General features: G+C 39.6%; 1 protein-coding gene across 1 annotated transcript in view; it reads right to left on the bottom strand.

Annotated features, from left to right (window-relative positions):
• PIBF1 (progesterone immunomodulatory binding factor 1) overlaps window positions 1-13413 on the bottom strand; it is a 216398-nt gene that overhangs the window by 43645 nt on the left and 159340 nt on the right. Inside the window, exon 15 of the mRNA XM_049778914.1 lies at window positions 13151-13281. Within this exon, the coding sequence (XP_049634871.1) occupies window positions 13151-13281 (131 nt within the window). The remainder of the gene's footprint in view (window positions 1-13150; window positions 13282-13413) is intronic.

Genomic DNA, 13413 nt, shown 5'->3' with positions numbered 1-13413 from the left:
GTTTTGTTTTTTTTTTTTTTTTTTTTTTTTTTTTTTTGGTTTTTGGGCCACACCCGGTGACGCTCAGGGGTTACTCCTGGCTATGCGCTCAGAAGTCGCTCCTGGCTTGGGGGACCATATGGGACGCCGGGGGATCGAACCGCGGTCCGTCTCCTAGGCTAGCACAGGTAAGGCAGGCACCTTACCTCGAGCGCCACCGCCCGGCCCCGTTTTTTTTTTTTTTTTTTTTTTTTTTTTTTTTTTTTTTTTTTAATTTTGGGCCACCTCCAGAGAAATGCAGGGCTTATTCCTAGCAGTCTCCTGGGACCATAATGGGGATGCTGAAGATTGAACCCAGGTCAGTCCTGCTCAAGATAAGCTCCATATTCACTGTACTATTGCTGTCACCCCACTATCTTTCCTTCTTTCTTCAGTTTTAGGCCACAATGAGAGGGCTGCGGGTGGGAAGGGAGCTCAGGGGCTACTACTGTGCTGGGGAGGTTCATGTGATGGCAAGGATCAAACCTTGACCTTCCAAAGCACAGGTTCAACTAGTCTCTCCAATTCCAGAATACTTGTTAAGTTATACCGAAGTTGTATCACCAATTTAAAATCTATTAGGCAAAACAATTAAAAAAAAATCAAGGCATAGTAATAGGTACTTGAGAAGAAGTGGTAATTTAAAGAATTTGAAAGAAAAAGCATCTCCATTCTCCTCTTCCCTAGTGACTGAGAACAACACTAAGTTCATGTGAAAGTTTGACCTGTGAGAAGCTTGGTTGCAGCCCTGATGGCTATGCCTAACTGCACCACAGTCTCAGCTGTCTTCCAAAGCACCACACAGCCACACCACTGAACCTTTGAGCTTGCACATCTGGAAAACACGCACGTCAAAGGGATAGGGGAATTGTCTAATGAATGATTATATAAAACATTGAACACATAAAACGTGATATAAATGCTCTATGGTGTTACTAATTTAGATGAAAAACAGGCATTGGAGGAAAACAGTAATTAAATGCCAATAAAGGTAAGCACTCGGTTGAAAAACAAATACGTTTCTGGAGTTAGATGACTCGGATTCATTCTGGTGAGCAAAAACATTGAAGAGATGAAATGATAAAAAGGAAACAGAGGGCCTTGCCTGCGCTAGCCTAGGATGGACCATAATTCCATACCCCGGTGTCCCATATGGTCCCCCAAGCCTGCCAGAAGCAATTTCTGAGTGCATAGCCAGGAGTAACCCCTGAGTGTCACCGGGTGTGCCCCCCCCAAAATGTTTTGGGGTAGTGTTTTGTCTGAGTACCCCTAAAATGTGTCCAAAATTCAGAAGTATGGGGCCAGAGCGATAGCACAGTGGTAGGGTGTTTGCCTTGCATGCAGCTGACCTAGGACAGACCCAGGTTCGATCCTCAGCATCCCATGTGGTCCCCCAAGCCTGCCAGGAGCAATTTCTGAGCACATAGCCAGGAGTAACCCCAAACATCATTGGGTGAGGCCCCAAAACAAAAAACAAACAAAATCAGAAATTAATGTAATTCTAGAATTCTAATCTATCTTAAACCACTTTGAAGAAAAAATAGTTCTCAACATTAATAGAAAGATAGTAAATATGTTTACAAAATATTAAAGAGCAGCTATGAACCAATGTTCAGAACACATAAATCTCTCTCATCTCTTTTACCCAATTACATACTCTCAAATGTTAATAGGGCACATAAAATCTAGTATAAAAGAAATAAAATGAGGTTGCATATAAAGAGTGCTTTTTTTTTTTTTTTTTTGGTTTTGGGTCACACCCGACAGTGCTCAGGGGTTACTCTTGGCTCTAAGCTCAGAAATTGACCCCAACAGGCTTGGAGGACCATATGGGATGCTGGGATTCGAACCATTGTCCTTCTGCATGCAAGGGAAGCACCTTATCGCTGTGATTTCTCTCCGGCCCCAAGCATATGAAGAGTTTTAAATAAATAAATTCTAGAAATGCCTTAATTGTGGTTAATTCTTTTTGTTTGTTTGTGGTTAATTTTTTTGTTGTTTTGGGTCACACCCTGCAGGTCTCAGGGGGTTACTCCTGTCTCTGTGCTCAGAAATCACTCCTGGCAGGCACAGGGGACCATATGGGATGCTGAGATTTGAACCACCATCTGTCTGTCCTGGGTTGGCTGTGTGCAAGGCAAATGCCCTACCACTGTGTTATCTCTCCTTGGCCCTACTTGTGATTAATTTTTGCTAGCAGAGTGAATGCTCTATGTTTAACAGAAGAGAAGTGAGCCACATGGAATAAAGGTCAGGTGTGGGCAGGGCAAAGTACTCAGTGAAAGTTTGCTAGGAGCAAACTGGAGTCTAGGCATCCCCTGATCACCTGAACAACAATGAACTCAGCCTTGGAGTTCCCAGCTGGGGTGGCCCAACTGGTGCCTCCCAACCTCCCAACAGTTCTACAGGCTCAGGCTCTCGAATTAAACAGCTGGTTGAGCTGGCCAAGTATTGTTGAAGTAATCCATGGACTCCCTGAGCACTACGTGGGATGCCAAAATAAGAGTGAATGGATGATTATTTTATAAGGCAGTCTATAAGATAGTGATTTATGGGGCCAGAGAGATAGCCTGGAGGTAGGACGGTGGTTTGAATCCTGGCATCCCATATGGTCCCCAAGCCTGCCAGGAGCGATTTCTAAGTGTAGAGCCAGGAGTAGCCCCTGAGCACTGCCGGACTGACTTAAAAACCAAAACCAAACCAAAACAAAAAAAGATAGTGGTTTATACTAAGCGATAGGAATTCCATAGACTATACTTGGTTATGTATTTTCTGTCTTCACTATAACTAGAATCTTAATTATGTTATTATTACACTTGATCGACTTTAGAATGGATGCAATTACCCAAGGAAATTTAGTTTCCAAAATATATATTTCATGACAATGGAAATGTCCCTTTAAAAAATATATATATATCTTCTATGATTGACTCATAAAACAACTACAAAACAAATCTTATAAGCATATCCATTGTAAATGGTATATTACCTCCATAATTGTTTAATTCGTTAATTATTACTCAGAAATTTATAGTTATGGCTATATTTCACCTGCTATATGAAAACATATACCTGATAGTGCTCCCTAACTTCCTGGATCACTGTACCCTATCTCAGCCCTATGAATTTTTTTTTTTTTTTTTTTGGTTTTTGGGCCACACCCAGTGTTGCTCAGGGGTCACTCCTGGCTGTCTGCTCAGAAATAGCTCCTGGCAGGACGGGGGACTATATGGGACACCGGGATTCGAACCAACCACCTTTGGTCCTGGATCGGCTGCTTGCAAGGCAAACGCCGCTGTGCTATCTCTCCCGGCCCAGCCCTATGAATTTTTTTTCCTCTCTTACACTATCTGTTAAAAATTAATTTATATAAGTATTCTCTTTCAGCAGTTCAGAACTATTGGCCAAATTATATAAGAGTACTAAGATATTATGCATCAATTTTATGTAACAGTTTAAAAAAACTGAGATACTTAGTATAATTTTTTTTATTATATTTGTTTTTGGGCCACTGTAGGCTCAGTGCTGGGTGGTTGATTACTCTGACTATTCTGAGGGGCTCATAAATACTAAGGATTGAACTCAGCACCCACTCTTCTCTATGGAAAGCATGCACCCAGTCTGTTGAGTGTTCTCTGCTCCTTAATACAGTTTTGGGGAGGTTGTTGCTATAATTTGCTCAGTTTTTACTGGTATTGTGTGTGTGTCTGTGTGTGCATGCTCGTGTCTGGACCACACTGAGAAGTTCCTGACTTGGTGCTCAGCGTTCATTCCTTGTGATGTTCTGGGATACCAATGGCAGAAATCAACTGGGGTTGGTCACATGAAAGTAAGCATCACAACCCCTGTGTGATTACTCTGGTCCTTAGATGGCATTGTTTTTATAATTAATTTTCTTCTTATTATTACTAAGAAAGTCTTAATTTTTGTTCAAATTCAGTAAAAATGGAGAAGTATGCTCACTTTGTGGAGGAGTTCCACATTAAACCGTGCTCAGGTCTTACTCTTGTCTCTGCACTAAGAGATCAGTCCCTGGTGATGCTTAGAAGGCTGTATGTAGTTGGCTGCATGTAAGGAGAATATCTCACACCTTGTAAACTTCTCCCAGGCAAAAGTTTGACTCACTTAAGGCAATTTATGACATTAAATGTTGTTAAAAATAAGACAAAGAGGGGCCTAAGAGATAGAATAGCAGTTCAATTCCCACATCCCATATGGTCCCCCGTGCCTGCCAGGGATGATTTCTGAGCAAAGAGCCAGGAATTACCCCTGGGTGCCATCAGGTGTGAACCAGGAAAAACAAAAACAAAAACAAAGACAAAGAGGGCCAGAGTGATAGGACAGAGGGTAGGGCGTTTGCCTTGCATGTGGTTGACCCTGGTTAATTCCCTAGGTTTGTATATGATCCCTGAAGCTTGCCAGGAGATATTTCTGAGCTCAGATCCAGGTACTCCTGGATCCCTGAAAACCACCAGGTGTGGTACAAAACAAATAAACAAACAAAAATAAGACAAAAAGTGGTTTAACAGTTCATATTGTTATATGGGATGCATAAGTTTTGAGTCCTGGTACAACAAGGACCCTCAACACTGTCCAGAGCAACCTCTGAGCACCAGACCAGGTATATCCCTTGAACACCATAAGATATCATTTACATTACCATCCTAATCCCCATACAAATCTCCCAAACACATATTCACACATACAAAAATATATTAATATTAAAAGCTTGAAGAACATTTATATTGCAGAGACACAACAGTCTCTTTTCAATACATAAATAATGCAAAGATTACATAATTTTTTTCTTCAGTTAGTTGAAAGGAGTAACACTTTCATTTCACAGATCAGGAACTATTACAGTATCCAATACCATCAGCTAGCACAGGTGGCAATTAAAACAAAAATTCATTTACTTTAAGTTACTTCCTCACTAGCATGAGCCAGATTTCAAATTCCTAATGGCCACATTTAGCGAGTGGTTACCATTCTGCTTCTCACAGTTATAGTATATTTTTATCAGTACAGAAACTTTTATTGAAAAAGAAAGGTTTAGAATTTTACTGGTTTATGCTGATTCAAAACTAAACTGTGCTAGATTTGAACCCAACTAACCCTATCAAGAACCTTTTAAAACCATGTTTTTAATTTAATATGAAATGTTTGGAAGAAGAGAAAAGGAACAATTTTCTATCTACACGTTACCTTGTTCCAATAATCATTAAATCAATAAAGCCCAACTTTGAGGATTTTAGAGTCACAGTCCATGGTTCTCAGAGGCTACCCCTGGTTCTGTTTTCAGGAGTGATGCCTGGCAGTGCTCAGGAGACCATATTGGTGCTGGGAATTCAAACTGGTGCATGTGATGCAGGGCAAGTGCATCACTTGCCTCAATCCTTGTACTATCTCTCCACTTCCCACAGACCTACATTTAACCAACTGTATATTAATTATATTAATAAAAATTATCCCTCATTCAGAATAAAACATGGGGAGGCAGTATAACTTAATGATTGAGAATACAGATGTAAGGCTGGAGAAATAGCACAGCAGTAGTGCATTTGCTTTGTACGTGGCCAACCCAGGACTGATGGTGGTTTGAATCCCAGCATCCCATACGGTCCCTCGTGCCTGCCAGGAGCGATTTCTGAGTGCAGAGCCAGGAGTAACCCCTGTGCATGGCCAGGTATGACCCCTCCCCCTAAAAAAGAAATAGTTCTAAGTTCAAATTTTGGCCCTAGCACAAAGCTGTATATTTTCAGATGATGAAATTCTCAATTATTCTTGGACTGAATTTATTCATCTTTATAATTCTTTCCTATACTTATTTTTCCTATAATAAAGTTTTAGTTACCTTAACTCCTCATAAACTAAATAATCAAATAAGATAATTTAAAGGTAACAGCAATTCATTTTTCTCTAAAAGCTTTTGCCTTATTTTTCATTCTTTTCATGATTATAAAGTAAAAATTTCCAATTATAAATATAATCTAATAACTTTAATTCCCAACTAATTCAGTGCCTATTCTATGAGTTCATTAATAATTTTACAACTTTTTATAATTTGAAAATCATATAACTTAGTTATAACCAAGTCACCTGTAAAATAAAAACCCTTTTACTTAGCATTACTTAGTATAGCATTATTCTAATACTGCAATTTTTGAAGACTAAAGTGTTAAAATAGACAAATAGGTAAAAAAAAATGTGAAAGATTATTATATGGAACAAGTCTTTTGCCTAAGGTACCATGAGAGAAAACTAACTTACTTTTTCTTTCTCTTTCTTTCTTCCTTCCTTCCTTCCTTCCTTCCTTCCTTCCTTCCTTCCTTCCTTCCTTCCTTCCTTCCTTCCTTCCTTCCTTCTTTCTTTCTTTCTTTTTTTTTTTCCAGTTAATCCTAAATTGTAGTGCATCTTTTATACTTTTTCTTTTTTTTTTTTAACACCACCCATCACCAGTGCAACATTCCCATCACCAATGTCCCAAGTCTCCCTCCTCCCCACCCGACCCCCGCCTGTACTCTAAACAGGTTCTCAATTTCCCTCATACATTCTCATTATTAGGACAGTTCAAAATGTAGTTATTTATCCAACTAAACTCATCACTCTTTGTGATGAGCTTCCTGAGGTGAGCTGGAACTTCCAGCTCTTTTCTCTTTTGTGTCTGAAAGTTATTATTGCAAGAATGTCTTTCATTTTTCTTAAAACCCATAAATGTGTGAGACCATTCTGCGTTTTTCTCTCTCTCTCTGACTTATTTCACTCAGCATAATAGATTCCGTGTACAACCATGTATAGGAAAATTTCATGACTTCATCTCTCCTGACAGCTGCATAATATTCCATTGTGTATATGTACCACAGTTTCTTTAGTCATTCGTCTGTTGAAGGGCATCTTGGTTGTTTCCAGAGTCTTGCTATGGTAAATAGTGCTGCAATGAATATAGGTGTAAGGAAGGGGTTTTTGTATTGTATTTTTGTGTTCCTAGGGTATATTCCTAGGAGTGGTATAGCTGGATCGTATGGGAGCTCGATTTCCAGTTTTTGGAGGAATCTCCATATTGCTTTCCATAAAGGTTGAACTAGACGGCATTCCCACCAGCAGTGGATAAGAGTTCCTTTCTCCCCACATCCCCGCCAACACTGTTTATTCTCATTCTTTGTGATGTGTGCCATTCTCTGTGGTGTGAGGTGGTATCTCATCGTTGTTTTGATTTGCAACTCCCTGATGATTAGTGATGTGGAGCACTTTTTCATGTGTCTTTTGGCCATCTGTATTTCTTCTTTGTCAAAGTGTCTGTTCATTTCTTCTCCCCATTTTTTGATGGGATTAGATGTTTTTTTCTTGTAAAGTTCTGTCAGTGCCTTATATATTTTGGAGATTAGCCCCTTATCTGATGGGTATTGGGTGAATAGTTTCTCCCACTCAGTGGGTGGCTCTTGTATCTTGGGCACTATTTCCTTTGAGGTGCAGAAGCTTCTCAGCTTAATATATTCCCATCTGTTAATTTCTGCTTTCACTTGCTTGGAGAGTGCAGTTTCTTCCTTGAAGATGCCTTTAGCCTCAATGTCCTGGAGTGTTTTACCTACGTATTGTTCTATATATCTTATGGTTTTGGGGCTGATATCGAGGTCTTTAATCCATTTGGATTTTACCTTCGTACATGATGTTAGCTGGGGGTCTAAGTTCAATTTTTTGCAAGTGGCTACCCAGTTTTGCCAACACCACTTGTTGAAGAGGCTTTCTTTGTTCCATTTAGGATTTTTTGCTCCTTTATCAAAAATTAGATGATTGTATGTCTGGGGAACATTCTCTGAGTATTCAAGCTTATTCCACTGATCTGAGGGCCTGTCTTAATTCCAATACCATGCTGTTTTGATAACTATTGCTTTGTAGTAAAGTTTAAAGTTGGGGAAAGTAATTCCTCCCATATTCTTTTTCCCAATGATTGCTTTAGCTATTCGAGGGTGTTTATTGTTCCAAATAAATTTCAAAAGTGCCTGGTCCACTTCTTTGAAGAATGTCATGGGTATCTTTAGGGGGATCGCATTAAATCTGTACAGTGCTTTGGGGAGTATTGCCATTTTAATGATGTTAATCCTGCCAATCCATGAGCAGGGTATATGCTTCCATTTCCGCGTGTCCTCTCTTATTTCTTGGAGCAGAGTTTTATAGTTTTCCTTGTATAGGTCCTTCACATTTTTAGTCAAGTTGATTCCAAGATATTTGAGTTTGTGTGACACTATAGTGAATGGAGTTGTTTTCTTAATGTCCATTTCTTCCTTATTAGTATTGGTGTATAGGAAGGCCATTGATTTTTGTGTGTTAATTTTGTAGCCTGCCACCTTGCTATATGAGTCTATTGTTTGTAGAAGCTTTTTGATAGAGTCTTTGGGGTTTTCTAAGTAGAGTATCATGTCATCTGCAAACAGTGAGAGCTTGACTTCTTCCTTTCCTATCTGGATTCCCTTGATATCCTTTTCTTGCCTAATCGCTATAGCGAGTACTTCCAGTGCTATGTTGAATAGGAGTGGTGAGAGAGGACAGCCTTGTCTTGTGCCAGAATTTAGAGGAAAGGCTTTCAGTTTTTCTCCATTGAGGACAATATTTGCCTCTGGCTTGTGGTAGATGGCCTTAACTATATTGAGAAAGTTTCCCTCCATTCCCATCTTGCTGAGAGTTTTGATCAAGAATGGGTGTTGGACCTTGTCAAATGCTTTCTCTGCGTCAATTGATATGATCATGTGATTTTTATTTTTCTTGCTGTTGATGTTGTGTATTATGTTGATAGATTTACGGATGTTAAACCAGCCTTGCATTCCTGGAATGAAACCTACTTGATCGTAGTGGATGATCTTCTTAATGAGGCATTGAATCCTATTTGCCAGGATTTTGTTGAAGATCTTTGCATCTGCATTCATCAGCGATATTGGTCTGTAATTTTCTTTTTTCGTAGCATCTCTGTCTGGTTTAGGTATCAAGGTAATGTTGGCTTCATAAAAGCTATTTGGAAGTTTTCCTGTTTTTTCAATTTCATGAAAGAGTCTTGCCAGGATTGGTAGTAGTTCCTCTTGAAAGGTTTGAAAGAATTCATTAGTAAATCCATCTGGGCCTGGGCTTTTGTTTTTGGGCAGACATTTGATTACTTTCTTAATTTCCTCAATAGTAATGGGTGTGTTTAGATATGCTACATCCTCTTCATTCAATCGTGGAAGATTATAAGATTCCAAAAGTTTATCCATTTCTTCCAGGTTTTCATTTTTAGTGGCATAGAGTTTCTCAAAGTAGTTTCTGATTACCCTTTGAATCTCTACCATATCAGTAGTGATCTCTCCTTTTTCATTCCTAATACGAGTTATCAAGTTTCTCTCTCTTTCTTTCTTTGTTAGTTTTGCCAGTGGTCTATCAATCTTGTTTATTTTTTCAAAGAACCAACTTCTGCTTTCGTTGATCTTTTGGATGGTTTTTCTGGTTTCCACTTCATTGATTTCTGCTCTCAGCTTTGTTATTTCCTTCTGCCTCCCTATTTTTGGATCCTTTTGTTGAGCACTTTCTAATTCTATGAGCTGCGTCATTAAGCTATTCAGGTATGCCCCTTCTTCTTTCCTGATGTGTGCTTGCAAAGCTATAAATTTTCCTCTCAGTACTGCTTTTGCTGTGTCCCATAGGTTCTGATAAATTGTGTCTCCATTGTCATTTGTTTTCAGGAAGGTTTTGATTTTCTCTTTGATTTCATCTCGGACCCACTGATTATTCAGTATGAGGCTATTTAACTTCCAGGTGTTAAAATTTTTCTTCTGTGTCCCTTTGTAGTTTATATATAATTTCAGGGCTTTGTGGTCAGCAAAGGCAGCCTGCAAAATTTCTATCCTCTTGATATTATGGAGATATGTTTTGTGTGCTAACATGTAGTCTATCCTAGAGAATGTCCCATGTACATTAGAAAAAAATGTGTATCCAGGCTTCTGGGGGTGGAGTGTCCTGTATATATCTACTAGGCCTCTTACTTCCATTTCTCTCCTCAGGTCTAGTATATTCTTGTTGGGTTTCAGTCTGGTTGACCTGTCTAGTGTTGACAATGCCGTGTTGAGGTCTCCCACAATTATTGTGTTGTTATTGATATTATTTTTCAGATTTGTCAACAGTTGTATTAAATATTTTGCTGGCCCCTCATTCGGTGCATATATGTTTAGGAGGGTGATTTCTTCCTGCTGTACATATCCCTTGATTAATACAAAATGTCCATCTTTGTCCCTTACTACTTTCCTAAGTATAAAGTTTGCATCATCTGATATTAATATGGCCACTCCTGCTTTTTTTTTGGGTGTTGTTTGCTTGGATGATTTTCCTCCAGCCTTTTATTTTGAGTCCATGTTTGTTCTGACTATTCAGGTGCGTTTCTTGTAGGCAGCAGAAGGTTGGATTGAGTTTTTTGATCCATTTAGCCACTCTGTGTCTCTTAACTGGTGCATTTAGTCCATTGACATTGAGAGAAAGAATTGTCCTGGGAGTTAGTGCCATCTTTATATTAAAGTTTGGTGTGTCTGTTGGTAAGCCTTGTCTTAAAGTATGCCGTTCAGTTTTTCTTTTAAGAATGGTTTTGAGTCTGTGAAGTTTTTGAGCTGTTGTTTGTCTGTGAAACTATGTATTGTTCCTTCAAACCTAAAAGTGAGTTTTGCTGGGTGCAGTATTCTAGGCGAAGCATTTATTTCATTGAGTTTTGTCACTATGTCCCACCACTGCCTTCTGGCCTTGAGTGTTTCTGGTGACAGGTCTGCAGTAAATCTCAAGGATGTTCCCTTAAATGTAATTTCTCTTTTCGATCTTGCTGCTTTCAGAATTCTGTCTCTATCTATGGGATTCGTCATTGTGACTAGGATGTGTCTTGGGGTGTTTTTTCTGGGGTCTCTTTTAGTTGGCACTCTTCGGGCATGCAGGATTTGATCACATGTATTCATTATCTCTGGTAGTTTCTCTTTAATGATGTTCTTGACTGTTGATTCTTCCCGGAGATTTTCTTCCTGAGTCTCTGGGACTCCAATGATTCTTAAGTTGTTTCTGTTGAGCTTATCATAGACTTCTATTTTCATCTGTTCCCCATTCTTTGAGTAATTTTTCCATTGTTTGATCATTTGCTTTGAGGCTTTTTTCCAATTTCTTCTGCTGTATGTAATTGTTATGTATCTCATCTTCCAGTGTACTGATTCTATCCTCAGCTGCTGTTAACCTGTGGGAAATCTCAAACATGTTTTTCTTCAATTCATCTACTGAGTTTCTCAGACCTGTTATTTGATCTGAAATTTCCGTTTGGAGTTTTCTCATTTCTATCTTCATATTCTCCTGATTCTTTTTAGTTTTCTCTTCTATACTTTGTTTGAGTTCTTTGAACATGTTCCATATTGCAACTCTAAACTCCTTATCTGAGAGACTGACTAGGTGGTTGATCATGTTCAAGTCATCAGAGTTGCCATCTTCATTCTCTATGTCTGGCACTGGCCCATGTTGTTTCCCCATTGTCACACTAGTACTGCGTGTTTTTCTACGTGTTGTGATTGTATTCATTGGCTAAATGCTGTGCACCGTCGCGAAGGGGAGCGGAGCAACCGTGCTCCTCTGGCTTCTCCCTTTCTGGGCGTGTCGACTCACCTCCACGGAAGGCTCACAGGAAGGCAGGCTGGCAGATGGGCCACACCCAGGATGAAATCAGGCCAAAAATGCAGGACAGCAGAGTAGAGAGGCAGAAGGGTGCTGGCATCTGAGATCCAGCGAAGTTCAGTGGCTCCTTCCTTTCTGGGCCCTTCCCTTCCCTTCCCTTCCCTTCCCTTCCCTTCCCTTCCCTTCCCTTCCCTTCCCTTCCCTTCCCTTCCCTTCCCTTTCCTTCCTTCCTTCCTTCCTTCCTTCCTTCCTTCCTTCCTTCCTTCCTTTCTCTCTCTCTCTCTCTCCCTTCCTTCCTTCCTTCCTTCCTTCCTTCCTTCCTTCCTTCTCTCTCTCTCTTTCTCTCCCTCCCTCTTTCTTTCTTTCTTTCTTTCTTTCTTTCTTTCTTTCTTTCTTTCATTCTTTCTTTCTTTCTTTCTTTCTTTCTTTCTTTCTTTCTTTCTTTCTTTCTTTCTTTCTTCTTTCTTTCTTTCTTTCTTTCTTTCTTTCTTCTTTCTTTCTTTCTCTCTCCTTCCTTCCTTCCTTCCTTCCTTCCTTCCTTCCTTCCTTCCTTCCTTCCTTCCTTCCTTCCTTCCTTCCTCCCTCCCTCCCTCCCTCCCTCCCTCCTCTCTCTCTCTCTCTCTCTCTCTCTCTCTTTCTTTCTTTCTTTCTTTCTTTCTTTCTTTCTTTCTTTCTTTCTTTCTTTCTTTCTTTCTTTCTTTCTTTCTTTCTTTCTTTCTTAGAAAACACTTCCAATCTGAAGAGGTAAAAAGGAATCCATGTATTTACATTTAAGTAATTTATGGGTTACTTCATAAAAATAGCCAGGGGAAGAAACATCTAAAAACTTTGGCAAAATCAATAAGAAACTAAGCAAATGTGTACTTTTTTTTGGGTGGGAGGGACACACCTGGCAGCACTCAGGGATTATTCCTGGCTCTGTGCTCAGAATCACTCTTGGAAGGCTTGGGGGACCATATGGGATGCCGGTGATTGAACCTGGGTCAGCCACATGTAAAGCAAATGGCCTACCAGTTATGCTACTGCTCCAGCACCAAATGTGTACATTTTATCTATTTAGAGTCACCCTAGGGGCTGAAGAGATAGCTCAGCAGGCTATTGGAGAGAATGCTTTGCTTGTAGAAGGCCCAGATGTAATTGCTGGTATAGCATGCACGTCCAAGCACTGCCTGAAATAACCCAGAGCACTGATCTAGAAGTAGCTTCTGAGTCCCATCAGACCTTCCCTCCACTACCAAAGCACCTGTGATGGGAGGTTTTATTCATCTGCAATTGTGTAATTTTGCTGATTCCATGCTCAGGCTCTTAATCATAATAAGGTGGAACATGGACTCTCACAACCACGTAACCTAGTTTTTCTCCGAGAAAGTTGATCTTTAAGACAGCGTTATTATTCTATGTTTTTCTTTATGATCCATCCACATCAGGATTCTATTTAAAATGCCTTATTCTCATGAAAGACGTGTAGACGGCTTACCTAATATCCTCCTCAAGCTGGGTGATATTCTTCTTCAGTGAATCAATTTTAGAATCTCTCTGACGCACTGATTCAATGAGGTAGCGGTAAGGCTGCTGAGCTTCGTTTAACAGAGAATTGGCCCTGTCAAGCTAAAAACAAATATGATTGCATTACAATCTCCCTAGTTTTACAAGAAATTAAATAATTCTAAATGCTTTAACAAAAAATAAAAAATATAGAAATTTCCACTCCATAAATCTCTGAAAAGGTCTTCCTGAATA

The sequence above is a fragment of the Suncus etruscus genome, chromosome 8, assembly GCF_024139225.1.
Source record: "Suncus etruscus isolate mSunEtr1 chromosome 8, mSunEtr1.pri.cur, whole genome shotgun sequence".
Classification (NCBI taxonomy): Eukaryota; Metazoa; Chordata; class Mammalia; order Eulipotyphla; family Soricidae; genus Suncus; species Suncus etruscus.
This window is presented reverse-complemented; position numbering and strand designations above follow the sequence as displayed.